General features: G+C 42.0%; 1 protein-coding gene across 3 annotated transcripts in view; it reads left to right on the top strand.

Moving 5' to 3' along the window:
- The window catches only part of PLCH1 (phospholipase C eta 1), a 50,508-nt gene that overhangs the window by 22,137 nt on the left and 5,562 nt on the right, over positions 1 to 22,809 (top strand). For 2 of the 3 annotated variants that reach the window (XM_065747886.1, XM_065747885.1), the window contains exons 5-20: positions 64 to 234; positions 4,605 to 4,698; positions 6,420 to 6,623; positions 6,920 to 7,040; positions 8,361 to 8,532; positions 11,368 to 11,475; positions 13,086 to 13,247; positions 15,746 to 15,817; positions 17,814 to 17,905; positions 18,644 to 18,741; positions 19,070 to 19,249; positions 19,346 to 19,453; positions 19,888 to 20,012; positions 20,451 to 20,535; positions 21,261 to 21,407; positions 21,779 to 21,858. In XM_065747886.1, coding sequence (XP_065603958.1) covers positions 64 to 234; positions 4,605 to 4,698; positions 6,420 to 6,623; positions 6,920 to 7,040; positions 8,361 to 8,532; positions 11,368 to 11,475; positions 13,086 to 13,247; positions 15,746 to 15,817; positions 17,814 to 17,905; positions 18,644 to 18,741; positions 19,070 to 19,249; positions 19,346 to 19,453; positions 19,888 to 20,012; positions 20,451 to 20,535; positions 21,261 to 21,407; positions 21,779 to 21,858 — 2,019 coding nt within the window. Of the gene's footprint in view, positions 1 to 63; positions 235 to 4,604; positions 4,699 to 6,419; positions 6,624 to 6,919; positions 7,041 to 8,360; positions 8,533 to 11,367; positions 11,476 to 13,085; positions 13,248 to 15,745; positions 15,818 to 17,813; positions 17,906 to 18,640; positions 18,742 to 19,069; positions 19,250 to 19,345; positions 19,454 to 19,887; positions 20,013 to 20,450; positions 20,536 to 21,260; positions 21,408 to 21,778; positions 21,859 to 22,809 lie in introns of all 3 variants that reach the window. The other variant, XM_065747884.1, reaches the window with a different exon arrangement.

Raw genomic sequence — 22,809 nt, forward strand, 5'->3', positions numbered from 1 at the left:
TCTGCTTTGTTCCCTGAATTTACCTGGATCTGACATGCTTACCTGGGTGTCTTTGCCTCTTAGGAAGCTGACACAGATGAGAACCAAGGAACTCTGAATTTTGAAGAGTTTTCGGTGTTCTACAAGATGATGTCCTTGCGTCGAGATCTCTACTTACTGCTCTTAAGCTACAGTGACAAGAAAGACCACCTCACCGTTGAAGAACTTGCTCAGTTTCTGAAGGTGGAACAAAAGGTATGGAAATACCCACGTCTATCTACATGCCTATAAATCTCACATTTCAAGTATAGGGAAAAGGTTGTATGAAAAAAATCTTCAGCACAGAGCACGTGGAAAAGAACAGTTTTTGGTTTTCTTTTTTGTTTAAGAGTAGATCTAATAAATGCTTCTAGTTGGAGCTTTGTAAGTATTAAGAGCCTTGCTGGATTTCCCCTTCTGACTGTTAGGGCAATTCCCTGGCATGTACAACTCCTCAGCTTGTCCCTTGAAAGGAGAAGGCTCCCCTGAAGGAAAACCTTACCTGAGGAAACATTTTTTTTCTGAAAGAGTGGCCAGGCACTGGGATGGCCTGCCTAGGGAGGTGGTTGAGGCACCATCCCTAGCGCTGTTCAAGAAGTGTCTAGATGAGGTGCTAAGGGATTTGATTTAGTAGTTGGGTAGGGATAGTGATAGGAGGATGGTTGGACTAGATGATCTTGTAGGTCCTTTCCAACCTTATGAACTTATGAAACCCAGAACTTTGTTCTGTCACTGATTTCACTGTGACAGCCTCAACACAGCAGTTTTCCTGTGAGCAGCCTGGTCCTGGCAATACTGCCAATTACAGCTTCAAAGCACAGTGTATTTGGATCTTCTCCCTTCGTGCTTTGTCCCAAGTTTTCTGGACTCATTACTTTTTCCTTTGTTTCCATTTTTTTAATCACTGTTTTCTATCTGGATGCCCTTTAGTGGAGCACTGTTGGCGACAGCAAAGTTAACAAATGGGAAACAAATGAAAAGCTACAGAAAAGGCATGCATGGAGATGCTTTAGAGCCCAGGAGCAGCTGAAGAGCAATGGTAGGAGAAGGCACTGAGAGACCTAGAGCAGAGAGACTTAGAGTGTATGGAGACATTATGAAACTACTGCTGCAGCAGGCAAAGCAAGTTGACTGTCAAGTCTGGAATGTTGCACCCCTCCTCTGTCTGCACAGTACTCAAAATCCCGACTGCAGAATGAGCTATCAGCTGCAAACACTCTCAACGTTTCTGCCCCCCATAAAAGAGAAGTGTGACCTGAGATGACCCCCTGGGCAGTGTTTTTCAGTAACACCATGTACTTTCTTTGCCTCTTCCCTTGTCTTCTGATAACAATGATCTCAGGTGTGGCAAGATTGCCTTCCACAGCTGGTGGTGATTCAAATCCTAATGCAGCACTAAAGTGCCTTCAACCTAACAGCATCTAGTTTTACACTTTTTGGGCTGCTTGGCAGCCTGTGGGCAGTCTGTCCAACTCCATCTGCTACTCCTTTGGCAAGGCTTTTGAATATTCTGCAGAGTGAGGATGGACTAAAAGGGTTTGGGTTTCTTTGTTAATTTGCTGAGCTGTTTTTTTGTGAGTGTTTAAGAACTCCCTGTTGCCTTTACCTGAGAGCTTGTGAAACAGATTACTTCCATTTAATTGCAGTTAAACTCAGCTCATTGCAATTGCAATGTTATGGCTTCACATGTCAGAGAAGCAGAAAGCAGGCAAAAAATAGGCTTGTTTCCTGGAAGGTACTGCAGTCTTCTTAGCCATGAGTGGCTGTGAGGGAGGAACGTCCCTGGATGTGCAGTCATGTCTGAGTGCCTGATTGCTGTCCCACTGGGAGTGCCCTTTCCTGATAAATCAGTATGAGCTTGGAAGTTGCTTCCCTGCTCAATGACAGATCACTTCCACGGCAGGGTCTCCAGGGGCTTTTGACTGATGGCATCTTGTACTCGGCTTTGAGTTCTGGGCAAAATAGGTTCTGCATACACATATCTCCCCTGTTAATGAGCAGCTTTGCTGTGGCTGGCCACTCTGGACCTGTCCAATAGAGGGACTGGCCTCATTCTGCCCCACTGATTCGGGCCCCCTAGTGATGCTGTCCTATATGCAGACTCTCAGCATGAGACTGCTGTCTGTCCTTCCCTCCTTGTTGCTGTATCCATGTCACACCAAGTGTTTTTGTTTCATAGCCAGCAGAGACCTCTTTGCTGCTCTTGATGATGTTAAGCAGTTTGGTGTTGCAAATTTGGTCCTGGTCCTGTAAGAGTAGGACTGTAAGAAGAGAGTACCCTGTGTGCCCACCTGCTGTTTTACTATGGATCAGTTACTTTGCTGCATAGTTCACATCTGTGCTGAGAAAACTGCTGCCTGCTGAGATCACACAGTCACAGAATTGTAGGGGTTGAAATGGACCTCCAGAGATCATTGAGTCCAACTCCTCTGCCCACGTTGCACAGGTAGATCCTGCCTCCAGCAACCTTGTCTGTGTGCTCCTGGAAAGTTTGCTGCTTGTTGTATGCTGTGCCCTATTCCACTTCTTGTGCTTATACAGAGGGATAATAAGTGTACTGATTTATGTGATGACTCCATAGTCATGACACTTCTCTTCCAATCTCAGTGTAAGATATCGATGTAGGGATTTGCTTTGATTCAATATATTTTGATTATCTTGAAGAATAACAATCATCAGTAATATTCAGTACTATTTGACATTATTTCTAGTGAAAGAATATGAAAAGTAATGAAAATAAATGTATATTAGTTTCCTAAGTCTTAATCTCTCCAGCTACAGTTAAAAAGCACAAATCAGTGAACTTTTCTTTAACAGATGCAGCTTTGGATTGGATTAGGCATTTTCATTCTTAGAGCACACGATGCCCATGGAGGAGTGGTGTGGCATAATGAAAACATTAATTCTAGCCAGCCTGTGCAGAAAAAGGGCTGCTCTGAATGGTGTTTGCAATCAAACAGCAACATCTACTTGAGCTGGGATCATCAGCCATTTTCTCCACCAAATGGTTCCCATTCCCATTATCCTGTGTGGTTCCAGCAGGCGTCTCATGGTGTTGACTTAGCTGGGAGACACAAATAAAATAAACTGTTTGGACAAGCAGACAGGCTGGGCAGTGAGTGCTTCCTCGGCATGAGGGAATGCAAAGGGAAGGCTGGAGGGTGGAAAGACTGGAAAATCTCTCTCCATTGGGTTACCATATGAGCTGAACTGCTCACTTGCTTTCCCTCTGTTACTACACTTCCAATGTTGGCACATGTAGTTGCTTGTTTTCTTCCCCTCCTCTGGTAATTGTTTTGGCCGTAGCCTCCTGGGTGCTATGAGATACAGTCAGGGTACAGCACCCATATCTCTCAGGGAGAGCTGGCAGGATCAGGCCCTTGCAGAAGACCAGATCAAGAGAGTCAGCCCACTCTTGGAAGATTTCCATGCTGCTGAATGCCAGTGCTGGGAACACCGAGCTACAGGAAATAATGGAAAGTGCAAATTAGTTGGAGTCTACAGATGGAGCAGATTGAATGGAATCGGTTTTCCATCTGAGAGAGGAGTCCTTTTGTAAGGACAGGGTTCACAAAGGGACTGCTTTCTGTTTTAAAGGGTGAAGGCTGCAGAATCTGCAGGGTGAGCAGTCTGGCTCCTTCCTCTGCCTGAAGTAATCGTGCTGGCAGAGATCTCACCCCGGATAAAAGAAGGGGATGGGACTTAACCGTGTGTTCCTCTGCTTCCAGACTGCTCCTTGCTTGGATCTGCAGAGGGGTGTCTGAGCTGACTTTGCCAAGTGTGCAAACAGTAAACAGAATGGGGATACAAATGAGCTGCTGAGGTTTAGTGCCATTATTGCTGTTCTGTGATATAATTAGTAGAGGAAATGAAATATGTCCAACCTTAGTTTTCATTTTAGATCTGTACAGCTTGAGGGGGACAGGGGTGAATAAAGATGGGGCAAATGGTGAAAGATGCTTTCCTCTGTTTCAGAGGAAGTGTGATACTGGCTCCATTAGTCAGGACTTTGATTGGGAACGTACTGGAGCTGATGACAGAACTCCTGTTTGTTTCAGCAGGACTGCTGTTTTTCGTTTTGGAATCTAATTATTTATCTCAGAGCCTGTGTATTACACTCCTAGAGAGTGAAGTCTCTTGAAAGTAATGAAATCACAGGAGTGGAAAATACCAGAAAATGAAATCAAACCCTGGCAAGTCTTTTTGCATGTGGAAGTGGGTTGTACTGAACAATAGTACATCACAGTTCTCATTTCAGCAGTACTGCCCAGTACAGCTATTGTTAATTGTGCTTAACTGCTATTTTTTACATCTTTGAAATGGAAATGACGCAGCTTTTAGCAGCGAACACTACCTCTCATTCCTGTTTTAATCCTAACAGGTAAGAGCCACGAGGCTGGTGGAGCACTGATCCAATCAAGTCCTTTTGCACAGGGGCTTCTGGCTGTCCCCTCCCTCTTTGACTGAACTTAGTATTTGAGTACAAGGTTTTAAATGGACCAAGGGGCCTGGGGTAGGTTCTGACGTGTTGATCACATAGCAGAAAAAATACATGCACCAATGCTGCCTTTTTTTTTTTTGTGCAGATGAGTAATGTGACACCAGAATACTGTCTTGACATCATACAGAAGTTTGAAGTATCAGAAGAAAACAAGGAGCAAAACGTTCTTGGGATTGAAGGTAAAGCCTTTTGATTTCTGAATTATTTTTAAATCCTGATCTGCTATAATAGAATAGGAAAGCTTGAACGATATTTTCATGTAGCCCATATTGCAGTCAGCTGCATTGGTGTGCGTTTTAATGAAATAGGAGAGGCAAGAGGAGGTGTACTGAGTTATGTCTGGCAGTATCCGCAGCCAGTATTGTGGCTACAGTGTACTGCTGTATAACAGTCATTTGGATGCCTCAGGCTGTGTACGTTTACTGCTAGCTGTGTATTTATAAAACACACAAAATATGTAATTTATAGTACAATATGTTATAACCAAGTAATAAAAGCAAAGTTGTCTTCTGCTCTATCTGTGTAGGGTTGGAATTTCTGCTGTTGATTTATGCTTATGTGAGTAGTTGATGAAGATCAGTTGTGTTTTCCTTGAGTTTTGGAAACTTATTCTTTTGGTAACATACTTGTTTGCTAAAGCAGTTGTGGATGGTTTATTTATTTAAAATTCAGCTTAGCATCAAATCCAAGTCTGCACTGGAATGCAGCAGATTAAATGCTATGGTCTGTTAATTTGCCCAGAAGATAGCTTTCCTGAAGAATAATTTGCTTGGTGGTTTCTGTAGGGAGTGGGGAAATGTTCCTCCACGCAGTGCTGGGGTGAGAAGGCTGCACCCAGCATGTGAAGTAAGATTCTGGTATCACTGTGGGCAATTCACTTAAAGTCACATTGGACTAAGGTGACATTTAAAACTATCTATGAAAGCTTTTCTGCTTCTTTTAACCTTACTTGCTGCTTTTGTGTTTGAGTGGCCTTCCAGTTTTTTTGCTTGCACCAACTTTGTGAAATATCTTACCTCTCACATTCTCAAAGGAGATATTTTTCAGAATTTCTTGCTTTGATTCTGATCTGATATACAGTGATAGAAACCAATATCATCTTCTCAAATAAGTTTACAGCACAGAGAAAAATGAGATGAAGAGTATTTTTTATCTCACTGAACTGTGAAGAAGGATGTTTTCTTCCACCAGTTCTGACAGAACCCACCACCCCAATTCTGTTGAGCTGATTTGTGGAATTGAGTGGTTTTGTCTGAATTTGAGCAGGCTGCTTGGCCACATCTCATCCTTTCCTTGAGAGCCTGAATGAAGCATCTGATCTACATTGCGTTGGGTAGAGAGCACCTGGATGTGTGTGTTTATTCAGCACAGCTGCTGTGCAATACTTCTGTGCTTATACATGAATCCTTAATCCTTCCTTCTCTTTTTTACTCTTGGTTGTTAACTGGTTGATTTCCAAACCAGTTCATCTCAATGCCATGTTTTGCATATACTTGCTGATTGCGTGGAGTTTTTTGGCAGTCGTAAATGTGTTTTCCTAGATTATACTTTATTTTCGAGTTCAGGGCTTTTTGAAAACTGTCCAGGCACAAGGTTCGGATCTTAGGAGTATTGTTCTCAAATATGTTAAATCTTCCACAGGATTTAAAAATAAAATAACATAAATAACTCGTGTTTGTAGATTGAGGCTGTGCACCATCCTCAGTTTGCAGAGAAAGAGGCAAATCCCAGAGAGCAGTTAATATGGTGAAAATATGGGGTACAGAAGGGTGAATCCTCACTGTGTGATTCATTGATTTGGGGGACAGAACTTAACACTGTAAACACGAAGAGAAGAAACAACTACTAGAGTGCAGACTGTTCGCATGGCATCTTTGAAAAACTGTTGCTTTGTTCAAAGGTTTCACCAACTTCATGCGCAGTCCTGCTGGCGATGTTTTCAATCCGCTGCATTGCGAAGTGCATCAGGACATGGATCAGCCCCTTTGTAACTACTTCATTGCCTCATCTCACAACACATACCTGACAGGAGACCAGCTGCTGTCCCAGTCTAGGGTGGAGATGTATGCACGAGTGCTGCAGGACGGCTGTCGGTGTATTGAAGGTCTGTTTTTAGTATAACGTGCTAATTTGAGAGGTATTTTTCAGCGCAGTGGGTGACACACCTAAAGCAGTGATGCTTTAATATCTTATTAATTTCAGACAAAATCAGTCGAATTTTTTTTCTTTTAATTTAAGAAAAGACTGCCTTGTTAATTTTAACTACACTGGAATATGTTGAATGGAATTTCCTGACACATGCATACTTGAGGAGTGCATGTGAGTTCTGTTGGTGCTGTCAGCAGAAAAATGTTAAGATGGTGGGCATCCCTTACCATGCAGCCTTTTCTGTCTTAATAGTGGACTGCTGGGATGGTCCGGATGGAGAGCCAGTTGTGCACCATGGCTACACACTGACCTCTAAAATATTCTTCCGTGACGTGGCAGAAACTATCAATAAGTATGCCTTCATCAAAAATGAGTAAGTGGAGAGTTTGCTTTGAAGCTAGACCTGTCTGTTTTGTGTGATTAATCTTGGATCAAAATTCAAAACCAGAAAGTATGTGTAATCCTTTAAATGCTCTGAGAGATTAGGGAGTTGATTCTGTTCCTCTGTTCATTGCCTGCATCATATTCATTGCTCAGCTGCCTGACAGTACTGTCAGTGAAGTTAGAGAGTTCAGCTTAAGTTAGAAAGACCTTTTGTGTGTTTTTAGCTCAGTTGTACTTGGAACAGTCCGGGGCTGTTCGATATCTAGTGATTATCTTGGTTCTTTGTGTGAGCAAAACTTCCTACTCCTTTCCCCTGGGAAATTCTCCTTGAAAATCAATACTGTAGTGCTCTCTACCTAAGGAAATACTTCATTTCAGTAGGAATATAGTAAAGCTGTCTTACACATAATATAATACAGAGATGAGAGGTAATATTTAAATTCTAATTTGCTTTCCATGGTACTATATAACAAAGTTTATTATGAAAATAGTAGGGATCTGAGGCATATACGTGCACAGCAGTCTCAGAAGATTATGAGTGAGTGTGTAGAATTTTGAGTAGCTTGCAGAGAATGAAGGAATGAAGGAATTGGATCCTCATTTGGTGTGAAGTTGGGTTCCTTGCCATACGTTTTTGGGGATGCCAAGAGTTTAAAAAAGAACTGGGCAAGTCTGTGGAAGAATTAAGCCATTGTATACAGAAACAATGTCTCTAGCTCAGAAAACATTAACTGAAATTTCCTGCAGCCTGTGAGAGCATTCTGGAAAGTATTGCTAAATATTTCTGTTGTTCCCTGGTCTGGTCATCTTCAGAGATTTGGTCAGGCTCACTGTAGCTGCAGTTAAGACAAAAGCAAATTGATCTTGCTGCTATCGTAAAGCCTTTGGAAGGTGAACAGAGAGGTCTTAACATGTGGATTTCAAAACATCTGCTCATCGCAGAGTCTGAAGACCACAGAGTGCAAAGGAATATTGTAATGTCTGAATAGAAAGACACTGCATTGCTGAGGAGTTTCACCGTGTGTTTCTTGGGTCTGTGGCTCACACTCAGTGATCATCTGTTTCAAACGTTGGTATCCATGTGCCCGTAGGACGGAGCTGGAGGTGAGGGCAGAATCTCCTGCAGTGACTGTCAAAGGGATTCTGACTGCATGGGGATTTGGGAGTTCATGTGCAATGTCCTTTGTCCCAAGGGGAGTTTGTTTCCAGGCTTCTGACAGAGCAAACTGCTCAAAATGGTTCGTGGTAAGCTGTGCAGGTCTTCTCTCATAAAGCACAGTTATGACACTGTCTGGGGTTTTGTTTCTAGGTTTCCGGTGATACTCTCTATTGAAAATCATTGCAGTATTCAGCAGCAAAAGAAGATTGCTCAGTACCTGAAGGAGATACTTGGTGACAAACTGGACTTGTCATCCGTAGTCACCGGAGACTCCAGACAGCTTCCTAGCCCTCAAAACTTGAAAGGGAAAATCCTAGTGAAGGTAATTTGCTACTGATGGCATGTTGAAAAATCCAGCAGGAGGTGGTGCCTGGTGTTTATTGTACCTCTTTGGCTTTGGAGAATAAGTTTCTGTACTACAACGATTGGTGCAGGTGGAGTAAGTTAAAACTGCAAGCTTTTCTCAAGGATACTGCAATGGTAAAACCTCAGCCTCAGCAAGTGGCCCACAACACTTCTGTGAGTGTTTTAACAGGATGATTATATCAGCAGCAAGGTAAAGGAAATTTTTTCTGCTGCTTCAGCATCTTATCTGAGATCTTAGAGTCCGAGATGTAGACTTTTTTAATCTGTAGTGCTGAGTGAAGAGAACAGAGATATGGTGAAAAAAAAGCATCTTTATGAATAGTAGGAAGTGTGGCAAGTACCTGATGCTTTCTCTTCTGAAGTTTGTCAGGTTTATGTTGTTAGTGGGTTTTTTTCCCTATTGTTCATATTCCTGTAGTATCTAGAAAATTTATACAAGGAAAGATTGTATGATAGTACTTCGGAGTGATGTGAAAATGTCTGAAAGCATGCATCTGTGTGCATTTCCCCCTCAGCCCCCTGTGAACAGTAGTTTGTGAAATGAGACTATTTCCATGGTTCATCAGCTGTGTTTATGAAAGAAGAGCATTTCAGAAGGTGTCTGAAGAGCAGCGAGGGAGGAGGCTCTGCAGGATGTAGTTATTGTATGCAAGTAGTTGTATTGTATGCAACATGAGCTGTTGGAGCCCCTCTGTGCAAACAGATTTGCTCTTGAAGGAATTTCAAAGACTGAGATGGCTGTAGTAAGGAAGCAGTGCTAGACAGGCCGTTGCAAAGATGATTAATAGAGTTGTAGCTTATTAAATTGTCTGATTTACTTTGACAAGTGAGGACAATTACTTGTCTGAGAGCACTTGAGATACCCTTTCTTCCCTCTGTCCTCCATGTCGAGCTGTCTGCAGCAATTCACAGTAGGTTTGAAGTTAGGTTGAACATTTCAGTATACTGCAGAGATGTGACTGATTTAGAAAACCTCCAGGTGCTCAGCCGTGGTTCTGAATTTCACTGAAGCAGTTCTCTTGTGCAACTGCTTGTTTGTGAAACACGTGAGCACGTCATGTTGGTGTGTCAGGGAGCTGAATGAGATAGCAGGTAGTGTGAGATGTGGCAAAACGTAGTGAACCCAGCTTGAAATATTATGCCACTGAATAAAAGGTAAGAGATCTGGTACTGTGCTGGTCTTCCAGGAAGTTTTGAGTTGCTCTTTGTAGCACATCTGAGTTTGTAACTTCAGGTCAATTCTTCAATTAACAGTGGCTGGAGCCCTGTGAGCAGTCTTAGGATGGTGTGCAGCTGGGCTGATGCTTCTAGAATGAGGAACTCCCTTTTCAGCATCACAGGATCTCACCACAAAGCCCTATCTCCCATCTCCAGTTCAATTTAAACAATCTTATTAGGAAAGATAAAATATTTAGCATCTTGTTGAAGTAAGCAAGTTTCCCATCTTTTTTACGATTATTTATCTTGTTTTGTGTTCCTCTTTGAAATATAAAATTGACAATTAGCTGAACGTTTTCAAGCTATGGCCGTAATTCTCATTTTGCTACTGAATATAAAAAAGATTTCTGATAATACTGAGGGTTATAAGCCCATGAAAACTTCCAAGTCATTCCCAGGGAAGCATTATTCACTTCAAAATTCAATTTTTAAGTCAGACCTCTTCATTTCTACAGAAACTCAGCTCCTGTCTACCTCTGTCTGTGATGAAACAGGCAAACTAGAAGCATTCCTGCAAACAAGGAGGACATGTGATAGCACAGAAGTTTATTTTTGTAAGCATTAACCTGGCCTTTGGGGCTGGTTTATTAAGTAGCAGACAGCAAAGCAAGAGGCAATACCAAAAGTTACAGCTTGGGAGGATCAGAATGGGCAGAAGGAAAAGGCTTTCAGCAGAAATAGTGCAGCATGGGAAGAGACTGCCCAGAGAGCTGAGGGAGCCTCCATCCTCGGAATTTGGCAAGTCTTGGCTATACAAAGCTGTGATGATCCTTCTTTAGTGGGAGGTTGGACTAAAGAGCTTCTGAGGTCTATAAACAGCACTGCAACAGTTTTGAAATTGGGCCTTGCAGAAGTGCTCGTACAGGAACACTGCAGTTGAATGTTCTAGCAAGTACAATCCATCCTTCAGATCCACCATTTTATCTTTTTTTACCAGAAGTAACCAATAACCTCTCACCACTCTAATCAGATGTTGGAAACTAGACATGGAGTTGAAGTAGTTCCTTTCTAATGTAGGTATATGAAGCACAAAGTAGAGGATTAGCAACTAATCTTGAATTGCTGACTACGCGCCTGCATGAGCATGCAATATGAAAATAAACTTTGCTGCTTCATTCATGTTGATGGCTACTTGCAATGGGTTTTTGTGTATGCATTTTCCTTTCCGATGCAGAGCCTATAATAACATAGTCTCAGCTTCTGATTTTTGAGCTCTGTTTGAAGTACTCAGTGGTTTGCTTGCTCGAGGTAAGCCTGAAGCATCGGGGAGGCAACTTGAAAAATTCATTGGCACTCACTGGCTTGCCCCAGAGATGGGAGATAGCGTGCTTTTTTGAACTAGCTTGCAAATGTCTTTCAATAACAAGCTAACAGAAGTACATTAACCTCCTTTTGAAGGCATCATCTGTGATAATTTGGCTCCTGGAGCCAGTTTGCATGAGATTGTCTGAATTCTAAGCTCTGACCACTTTTGAAGTAAGCAGTAGTTGGGTAAAAGGATATTTTGGGCTTTGGAGAACATAACGTTGACTGCATGCGTATTAATTGTGAGTATTTTTTCCCTCCTTTTTAGGGAAAAAAGTTGCCATGCAGTCTTGGAGCGGATGCAGAGGAAGGAGAAGTTTCTGATGAGGATAGTGCTGATGAAATTGAAGATGACTGCAAGTTAAAATCCTGCTATGTATGTACATGTACACATTTCCCAGAACTCCCATTTCTTGCATGCACAGTTCATAATCCCACTTGACATCGTTAGCAGACTAAGCTTTTTAACATGGATTTCTACGTCAGGTCTTTAAGATACAGGAATTATATAATTCCATATCTAGATAATGACTGAATTTGTTCAGAAATGCAGAACCTCTCAGTAAAATCATACAGATGACAGATGCATACAGCAGCCTGATGCCAGCACAGTGAGCATGCTAGGCTTCTTCAGGTGTGTATGGGGCAGCGCCATGATGGAATTACTGCACAGTTTCTGGTTGAAAATTGTGAATAGGAACATATAAATAAAAAGTGTTTGTATGAAAAATTATTTCCAGTAATTCTCTTTCTTTTTTCAACACAAAAGGCAGTGTTCTGATCTCTTTATTCCTTAAGTCATGCTGTTTACTTTTCTGCTACTGATTTTACTAATGCTTTTTTTTATTTACTACAAGCTGAAGCTGGTGTGCAGTGCTGACCTGTGTTATCCAGCAGGTGCTTTCTTCTGGTCAGAAGTCAGCCTTGCTTCATCAGTCAAAAGTTTTGAACAAAAGATATTATCAAGGGAGATTCAGAAACAATAGATCAAATTTAGATTAATATTTAGGAAGTGTAGTGTTGTTTATCTCCACTTCTGAATGTAGCCTGGTGATTTTTTTCCCTGTTGCAACACAGAAGCACCTTAGTGCAATTGTCATTAGCTGTTTCTGGCTTGCATATCAAGCTTTTAATTTGCCTGTATCATTTTTGCCTGCTATTAGCAATTAGCAGGTTTTCAGAGTAGTGGGGATTTGCTTTAGAGTAACAGAAGTCCCCATCTGAAATGGTTTATAGGAAGGGAATATTTGTGTTGCTCCAATTCAATTTCCAGTTCACTGTCATGTGCTGTTGAATAGGACTCTGTAATCCCCATATGCTTTGTTAAAATGACTCCTGATGAGCAGAAAGACCCAAGAGAAAACCTGCAGCCCTTAAAGCCAATGCACAATGCAGTGTGTCTTTTGACTGGAAGGGAGTTTGTTAGGACAGACAGCTGCTGTCCTATTTCAGGAGCATTCACACGCCCCGTAGGGAGGGGAATGCTAGGTGCACACTGCTGTTCTCAAGGATCCTATTTTAAGCATCATATATAAGAGTCAATTTGGTATTTACATAGTCTGTGCTGCTATTAACTCAAACAATTGGTTCAGTTGTAATTGTTTCCTTTCTTGCTGGAGCAGCAGTCTAGTAGTAGTTAGGCTTTCTGATATCACTGAGGAAATCTGTCTGTGGTTAAGTTGTGAACTTGTGCTGAGCTCAAAAAGAGGAGGTCAAACTTGTGACTGAAACACCAGGGCACAGAGCTGGGCTGATCTGTATGGAGGGCAGTACCTCAGTGAGGTCTGCAAGTGATGTTTCATGGGCCTGGAGGGAGGAAACGAAGATGGCAGTGACAGTGAAAGCCTCAGTTGGACAGGATTGTGCAAGAAGCTTTTTCTTGTGCACAGAAAGGCAGTGGTGGGAGTGCCCGAGGCACGTGCAGTGCTGTCTCAGGAGTGATGGATGTAATAATCTGTTTTAACTGGATCTCTTAATGCTTTTCAGAGTAATGGTGCAACTGAGCATCAGGTGGAGTCTTTCATAAGAACAAAGCTTGAATCTCTGCTGAAAGAGTCCCAGATCAGGGACAAAGAAGATCCTGACAGCTTCACAGTGAGAGCACTGTTAAGGGCGACTCATGAAGGTTTAAGTGTTAACCTGAAACAGGTAGGTGGGTGTTCTTTTTCCCCTTCGTTTCCTGGATATTAAATAAGGTTAGATTGTGCATTTCAATGACTTCTGAACAACTTCTGATAGTTTTGTTTAATCTAAAATGAAAGCTTGGAATAGTTTCAGGGAAAACATCTACGAGGATTTAAGTGATTGAATGTGAAGAGTATCTTGCTCCAACCTGTTTCATTTCCTTCTATGTGTTGGAAGCAAGTAGTTCAGGAAGCACTGATACTGCAAATAGTTGCCTTAGTCCTCTTGTGACTGACCATGGTAATCTAGCATTGCTGTTTCTTGTAGTGCACAGGATTGTGCTTTTAGTGCCCAAAGCAAGGATCTGTTTTTTTCATACCCAGACTGTTTTATGTCAAGAATATGTTTCTTTTCCCTTCTGACATGAAACTATTATTGCAAAGCTATAAGAATGTATCGGGATTTCGAATACATCAGTACATTTTGTACCTCAAATCCATAGTCACCAGATTTTCACCAGATTTTTCAGTGCAAAATCTGTTATGTTAAATGACAATGAATTGTTCTGAGGGATGTAGCTACTCAAATGATAGTCTCCAAGCTCAAGTACACGCAGTTGTACTTTCTGCACATCTTCCCACTCCTTAGGTTTTATGTTTTTCTTGTCAATCTTTTTCCAATTCTGGAGCACTGAGACCTTTGCCTGAAGTCAAGTCTTGACTGCATAGAATATACTACTCTGATCACAGCTGCCTTGTGATGGGAAGAGGCTGTGAGCATCCAAAGGACAGAGCCACCTGATCTGGCAAAGAAGGGTTACTTCCAGGTTGTGACTTGGCAGTCTGAGAGCAGTCGGCTTACCTCTTCACTTTGGCCTCTGTGAGGCTGGGAAAGTGGGATTTCAGAGAGCAAGCTGTTAGTAAACACGATTAGATATGAGCTACTTCAGTGTTTCTTTGGGCTAGAATAATTACATTTGATATGTTCCCTGTCACCTGGGAAAAGGATTGGCCCCTAGCTAGCATTTGAAGGGCAGGGGGCTTTGATGAACACAGTTTTCCATAAGGTGCTTGTGTTTAATTTGACACCCACAATTACATATAACTGATGAGGCCGAAATGTTGAAAATGGGAAATGCAAGTGCATTGTTTGAACATTTGTCAGGTAACAGTATCAAATGATAGAATTCTCTAATTGGTTATTTAAACTTATTACTGGACATCAAGATCTCTTCCCTTACTGCAGTAATGCCACGTGAAGATGGGATGAGTGTCTTTAGGCAATACAGAGCTGAGCAATTGGTAGTAATAAGAGGTAAAATAACTGGCAGATTAGTTGATATCAACTGTTAGAAGGAAATTACAAATGGTTAAATGTGCTGGCTTGATAATTCTGTAACTTATTTGCTAGCTTTCTTTGGTGGCCCTGTTGTAAAACTCTGCTGACAGTTACTGTGTAACTGCTGAACCAGAGGGAGTCTGCTGAGATTGACTGTGTGCTTTTTGCTGCCAAACCTCACTTCCCTTCCTCACTGACAAACTTCTCATTTTATGAAAGATTTGCTGCTATTTCAGTTGCTGAAAAACCCAAACAGAAAAAGAACCCAACCATTTACAGTGAAAATTCACATGCTACTGCCCATAGTTATGTTCTGTATGGAGGTTTTTTTGTGTTTGTGTAGTTGTTTTCTGGGGTGGGGGAGAGGAGAGGGGCAGTGTATCCTGTCAGTCAGTTTGGATTTGCTGTAGAGTATGTCAAATAATCATTCTTGTCTGAGAGATTCACACCCTTCATATGCTTGGGTTTCCTTCTCTGCTTTATGGAGATTTTCAGCCTGAGCTAGGATTGGTGAATAAACCCTCCAGTGCTGTTATCATTATTACTGGCCAGAAGGAAAGTCCAGCACAATGCAGTGAATAGCTGGAGTTTGATGGAGTCTCTGAAACGCTGGGGGAGTATTCCTCAGCACCTTTAGGTCTTTATTTTTCCCTCTGAAAGATGAAGGGATATGTTTTTCTGGCAGAAAGAGCTAGGTGCTGCCAGGAGTTATCAAAGCAATGTCCGAGGGCATGGCTGTGGATGTGAAACTTGGGCTCCAGGCTGTCTGTTAGCTTTATTTTTCCCCCCCTCTACTTTGTGTCTGTTTTCATGTATGCTTTCAGATGGCTTTTTTTATTGTTGTTCTTTTTGCTGGATCAGTTTTTCTCCGTGCTTGGTTGCTGCCTGCAGTACTTATGTTCAGTACTTATGTTCATTTCTTCCTTCCTGTTGGAGGCAGCTAGTGACTCCTTTCATGAAATCATTTTGAGTTTGTGTTCAGAGATCAGTACGTTGTGCTTAGACTTCAATTCCCTTTTATTGTTATTCTCTTGTGTGATTAGCATGCTCTTACAATGGTGAATCAGAGTGACATGCCAAAACTTTTATTGGGATAAAACCCAGTGTCTTTTAGAGACTGGAGTGGACTTTCAGAAGTGTGAAGCTGTCTACTTATACTCATTTTCCCAACTTCCCTTGTACAGAACCTGGACATGAAAGAAGGTGGGAAAAAGTCTCATAGTCGATCATTAATGGGCAACTTTGGCAAACATAAAGTAAGTAAAATGAGGGCATGATTTTGGTGGTTTGTCTGACTGCTGTAATGGCACAGGGCATGGTTTGTTGCATGAGACAGGGGTGGTGTGCATGGAGGCAGTGAGGAAGGACTGCTTGGTTACACGTGGTGTAATTATTGCTGTTTAGAAGAGTGTAGCTCTCTGTATGGAGGGTCATTCAAAGACAGTCACTGTACCTCAGAAAAATCTTGCCTGGCCAGAAAGATAATCTTTATTAGTGAAGGGTAATTGCTGATTTTTCTGATCTAACTTGCTGTAGCAGCAAGGCAGTCTAGGCAAATGTCTTGACATGTTCTCATTTTCCAGATTTCTGTCCATAAAGCTGATGGTGTTTTTCATTTGGGGTTTGTTTTACCTTGTTCCACACCCCGAGCAGAGCTGGGCAGTGTCCCCCTGCCTTGCTTCTCACTGTTCTCCAGGGGCTGCTGTGACTGAGCAGTGGCTCTGGTCCCACCACTCCTGCTTTGTAAAAGCACGTTCTCCTCTGACCTCGTCATGGTTTGGCATACGCTATTTATATGTCTATAGCTGCTGGCTCGAATTGTCTGCTCCACTGGATCTTCACTGCAGCAACTGCTCTGAACCAAGCAGGAGCTAATGTAATCTGAATGAGTGTGAGGTTTCCTACTCCACCTGTGCTGCCTGAGCAGATAGCAGCCATCGAGAGGGACGGTTGCCTGTGTTTCTTCCTGTTCTGTTAGTGGGAAAACAAATGGTTTGGGGTGAAATGTCACATACACAAGTCAGCCACTAAGAAGAGCTGGTTACATTGAGGGCTGGAAGGCATATCAATAATTTTAACTGCTTCCACTAGCTATTCTAATGGATATACACACACACAGATATAATAATTATACTGCAGATCAAGTCAGGAGGGACTTACAGTAGCTTCTCCTTCACGCCTTTCCAGCTAAAGGGGATGCCTGAGAAAGATGGTTACTATTGAAATTTTGGAGATGCAGAATTATCCAATCAGAAATATTGACTTGTGATGTTTTTGACTCTTGTTCCAGCTGTGTATGTGTGTAAACTCTTTAAAACCTCTAGTGGAGGAGAGAATGCTAAGGCTGGCAACTCCTGTGAGTTAACTAAAGGGATCATCAGTCCAGACATTTGAACCACTCAAGTGGTCTTCAATATGGTCTTTATTTTGGCACTGAACAGAGCAAACTTAAAATATAAACCAAATTTTGTGCGTTGTTGGTTTATCATAGCAGGAGAAGTGAATTCTGTGCTCAATTATCAGATAACTATCTGAGCAAAAGGATGCAGAGCTTTCAGTTATATTGTTGATTACCTCATGATGAGAAGGGAATTAAAGAAACTCTCATATGAACTACAGTAAGTGTTACAGAACATGTAATGTTGCTGAAATTGGACACTGTGAAAGCAGAGGCACTTATGCAAAAAGAAGCTTTTGTGTTTAATCTTTTTATCATAGCTAGTTGCTTTAATGTACACTGCAATAAATTAGAGTGATTTGGTTATTCATTTGCACGGCTCAAAAGGCAGCAGAAAGAAAGATGCTTGAGAATTTTGCCCAGAGGCTGTTTGTGTTCTCAGTTTCATGAGTGCATTTGTTAAATACTCTAAATTGCAAAGGGAGTGAGGGAGAAGCATAGGTGAATGCAGTACACTGCACATGTACATCCTGCTGTGTGTTGCTGTTCCTTAAATGTGATTCTGGCCATTGGAAATCCAGCAGGACCAGTGGAGCAGTGCAGAGCTGAGAGCTGTCCCCTCCACCCCCCCACAACTTATCCACACCTACAGGCTGTCTGTGGCAGGAGAGAAGCTGCAGAGTGTGCGTGATATGCTGCAGTGGGTGCCTGGTTTGCAGAAGTGTTCCTCTTCCAGCTTGGCCCTAGCTGCTGGCCAGCAGGTAGACCTGCTCTCTGGGCTCGTGGTTAACTCATGTGTCCTTGCAAAAATATCCCACACGTTGACCTAGCTGTGCTTCATTCTTTCCCATCAGAAAACGGGGAAGGCAACGTCCAAATGTAGCACATCAGACGATGATGAGAATCAGCAAAACTCTTCTGGAAAGGAAGCAGGGCAGCTCCACAGGTGAGCTAAGTGTCACCTCAGTTTTTCAGCTCAGTTGGATGAACAGCAACATGTTGTTGTTACTAATACACATATGTCACAGCCTAAGTCTGTTTTTACAAGCAAGGCATTTATGACAGCTCCGTTGGGGTGTGTTTTGCTGTGGCTGCTGTAGCCTGATATTTTGAATATGTAGACTTTCATAGGTTGCAAACAGCAATTACCCTTAAACTGAAAAGAAATGCAGTAGTAATACTTTCCTAATGGAAAAATGCCAATCTACATTTTGCATGCTGTCAATAGTGCTCAAAGAAAACTGTTTAGCCTAAATAGGGTCGCAGCACAGCCCTGTCAGCTTTATTACATTTGAGAATGTAAAGAAAAAGCAATCAAAAAAGTGCCATTGAGAATGCATTTGCTGTCACAGAAAAGCTCCTTCTACAGAGGCAACTCAGCACTGACTGCCTTTGCTTTGTCTGAAGAAGCCATTGTTTGGCTGTCTCATTTTGGTGTGGAAAAAAAGTTGTTTGTGCATTGGGACTTGAAGGTGTGAAGGGGAATAGTCATCTTGAAGACTGCTCAGAACCCTCTCTGAGGAGACAAGCCCCACAAAGCTCCCTGCTTTTGCTGTACCTTTCTTTGCATTTTCAGTTGTACAACTGTTTGTTTCCTTACTGATGAAAAATAAAGGGAATTCAAGCATGCTTTACGTATTGAGAAACTCCTGCTTTGTTTCATGTATTAAATATAACTCAGTAGGCTGACACGTCGGAGAAAAACTGTGAAGCTGTGCCGAGCTCTGTCTGACCTAGTGGTGTACACGAACTCTGTGGCAGCCCAGGATATAGTAGACGATGGTAAGTAGATGTCTGCAGTTTGCTCAAAGCACTCATGTCTGGGATTTTGCAGGAGAAAACGCCCTAGCAATTAGTATGAACTCTTGCTTGGCTTTCCTTGCAATTTTTGAAAATTGAGAGTAGAACAGAGGGCATTCCTGAAAGAGGAAACTGGTGCCCTTCAGTTAAACTACGTATGCTTCGAGTACAGCGAGGCTATCTATCATTGTAGGCTTGGGCTAACTCTCATCTTCCCCTTGATTAATACCAGTATAGCTGAGATCTGAGTTCAGGCCTCCCTGCCCTGGGGTTGCTTCGTAACTCGTTTGTTGATTAACAATGCATTCAGGATCGACAGGGAATGTGCTGTCATTCAGTGAAACGAGAGCCCACCAAGCAGTGCAGCAGAAGGCTGAGCAGTTCATGCTTTACAACCAGAAGCAGCTTACAAGGATCTATCCATCAGCATATCGGATTGACTCCAGCAATTTCAATCCTTTACCTTACTGGAATGTCGGTTGCCAGTTAGGTGGGTGTTGCATGAGAATCTTATTTCTCACTTCTTGTCTTCGTGATAAGTAAATATGACCTTCATCAGTGACGCTCAAGTCTTCTCATTTAACAGTGGCACTCAACTACCAGTCCGAGGGACGTATGATGCAATTAAATGAAGCAAAATTTAGAGTGAATGGCAACTGTGGTTATGTCCTCAAACCTCAGCAGATGTGCAAAGGTAATGTCCCACTACACATTTATTACTAAATTAATAGTATGTACAAAGATAACTAAGAAATGTCAGAGGCAATCTGGGTGTTTGGAGGTGGCTGAAGGTCTCAACGCCAGACACTTGTTAACGTCACAGAGGTATTTGTAAGGCTACTGTGTTATAGTAGGATTTTTTTGTTGTTGTTGTTGGGGGAAGTAGACTTAGTCCTGCAAAACCCTCCTATTAGCAAGGTTGGTGTTTATCTTGTAATAATGTGAGGTTTTTCCCTTTGTTTTTAAAACGGAATGGAATTCCAAAACTCATTGACGGTTGCTCCATGCTCTCAAGTTAGTAGCTAATGTTGGCTGTGTGTGTGCTTCACGCTTGTGGAGGTGAGAGGGAGTATCTTTCATTTAGTATATCTATCCTCACACTTGCTTTCGTTGCTTGCCAACTTGCAGGCTCGTTCAACCCCTATTCTTCAGACCCACTTCCTGCTAGTCCTAAGAAGCAGCTCATTCTGAAAATCATCAGTGGACAGCAGCTGCCTAAGCCTCCTGACTCAATGTTAGGAGACAGAGGAGAGGTAAAGCACTGTGATACAAATGCTTCTATGGCAGTCCTAGAATGACATGGCAGCCTTTGACTCAAAGAATTTTTCTCCTTGTTTAAATCCACCAATGACTGTCAGAAAGTGCCAAGCTTTCAGTCACCAATACTAGCATTTTCCAGAGTCTGTATCCTATGGGCAGTGTTTATGAAGTAATTTGTTTTGTATTTCAAGCCCTAAATCCCTGTTTTTCAATGACTTGTAGCTGGCCATGGTTCTTGAAACTGTAAAGCATACATCACTGTGGCTTGAGAAGCTGTGCTGTGTGATGGTGCTGCGTGGGAATTCGTGTGAGGCAATGGCTCTTGAATTCCCATAGGAATTTAAATCAATTCTTTGTTTAATTTTCCTTAAGAATTGACCTTCACTTTTGCCATTGGCTTGCTTTTAAAGTACTGTTGTTTCTTAAAACAGATAATAGATCCCTTTGTTGAGGTGGAAATTATTGGCTTACCCGTGGACTGTTGTAAAGATCAGACCAGGGTGGTTGATGACAATGGTAAGATAATCAACTGATTTCCTCTTCTTAGAGTAAAATCTGAAGTAATTACAAATGATTCAGCATCTGTTATTACTTTGTAAATTGTGAAGCTTCTTACCCGATGGAATCAAATGATTTTCTTCTAAATGAATTCTGCTCTCTAAACAGAATTTCTGGTGTGGGAGACATAACTGAGAAGTGCTTTACCACAGTACCTGTCTCCTGGATTGTTTTTAAATCTCCTTTAGGCAGAAATTCAAAATATTTTGGTGTATAAAATATGTGTATAATGTCAAATTCAATGAAAACAAGTTGTGACCCAGTTGATCTTAATGCCACCTCAGCTGTGGTGGGAAGGAGGGAAAGAACAGAGTGAGATCACCTGCTGCAGCAAGGGAGGTGGCTGTTAGTTTTTGTGAGTACTTGCAATACCGTGGTGGGGTGGAAGAGAGTAGTTCCTTTTTTGTGTTTGTCTTTACCTTACCACAGTTCTGCAAAACAGCAGCCTGCCATGCTGTCCCTGCCAGCTGCACAACCAGAACCAGGTTTGGCAAAAACTGCCTGGGAGATGGATCTCTCACTCTCAGTTACTTCTATAGTGGAGATGAGCAGTGTATAAATGATTGGTCATTTGCACATTTGGTCTGTTAGTTTCTCATCCCTCTTGCTGTGACTCATGAACATTGAGACCAATGCTTGCTCTGACTGCATTTCTGAAACTTTCTGCTCTGTTTGTTTTATAGGGTTTAATCCTGTTTGGGAAGAAACGCTCACTTTTACCATCCACATGCCTGAAATAGCTTTGGTTCGATTTCTTGTTTGGGATCACGACCCTATCGGGCGTGACTTTGTTGGACAAAGAACACTGGCCTTCAGCAGCCTTGTTCCTGGTTAGTCCCACGTGTTTTCTCTTGAATCAGATCTTTAAACAAAGATCAAATGGCTTTGAATTGCATGTTTAAAACTAGGTGTCAACATAGTGTGTATGCCTAAATCTCTATGACTTCGTGTATGAGCATGGACCTTTCTGCAGTGTTAGGGCTGTGTGTTCACTGCTGCTTTGAGTTTGTGTGGCTGTGATTTTGGAAACTTCTGCTGTCTTTAACTTGGGGCAGTTTGCAGTGAGAGACTTGGAAAGCTCATAAGGACATAACAGGTTTTAAGACAGCAGGTGTATATGTTCCACTCTTATAGACATGCATTGCCACTTGTCCATAAAATAGATTCTGCTGACTGGGATGCAATGTTTTGATTTTACTAGGTTATCGGCACGTGTATTTAGAAGGACTGACAGAAGCCTCCATATTTGTCCACATAACCATTAATGAAATCTATGGGAAGGTAGGTGCATTTGCAAATGAATGTATTTTATAACTTCTTGTTTTAATTCTTCTGATAAAAATGAATGTCAGTGCACTTTAAATGTTTTGTAGAGTTTACAGTGTGTTTTGTATGTAGCACCAAGATAACTCTGCAGCTGATCAGTAGAGAAGTTCAAAGAAATCATTCAGTTTGTACAGGGATGGAATGAGTTGAGGACTGTAGCTGCACCAAGACACGGTGTTTGGAAAGCTATTTAGAGGAGCTAATTTACCATACATCTTTTAGGTTTTAGTGCATACATCTTGTTGTTTTTCTGAAAGATTACTGATTTTAAAGCTTGTTTATAAAATGAAAGCAAAAGCACAGTGCTTTCTGTCTGCTTTAACTGCCTCCATGAGCAGCTTACAGGAGATCTGAGGAGATTAACAACACACAGAAGTTGAGGCTGTGCTCAACAGGCTGCTAGAATAAAAGAGACCTTTGTAGTGATTGAAAAAAAAAAAAAAATTAAGGGTATAGGTAAAAAGAATGTTAGCTCTCAGTCTCTCTCACTCTTGAGAGCAGATGCAGAGAATGTTATATAAGAGCTATTTCTGACCTGTAGCTTTTTGTCTATTCTGGAGCACTGTAGTTATCTCTGTATGTAAGATCACAGCTCTCCAAGTACCCAAGGAAATCTCAGTTGAGCGCAGAGGGAAGATAATATAGGCAAGGCCCAGGAGCTGAGATTTGGTGCAATCCAGATCCTCGTTTAACTCCATTACCTTTATCCACACTGATCCCATTAGATGGCTGAATGATCTAGTGCAGGCTCTTTAAACCACTTAGATGTATGTCTCGCTCTTGGCATCCTTGCCTCAGCACAGGGATCAGTGCTTCAGTGCACTCTCTGCTCTGCCCCTGGAAGTGTTCCTGCCAGGGAGATGCTGGAGAGAATGGCACTGACTGTGCCTGACCCGTGTGTGCTCT

The sequence above is a fragment of the Cyrtonyx montezumae genome, unplaced genomic scaffold (assembly GCF_038088225.1).
Source record: "Cyrtonyx montezumae isolate F1298 unplaced genomic scaffold, pur_monq_1.0 scaffold_5, whole genome shotgun sequence".
Classification (NCBI taxonomy): Eukaryota; Metazoa; Chordata; class Aves; order Galliformes; family Odontophoridae; genus Cyrtonyx; species Cyrtonyx montezumae.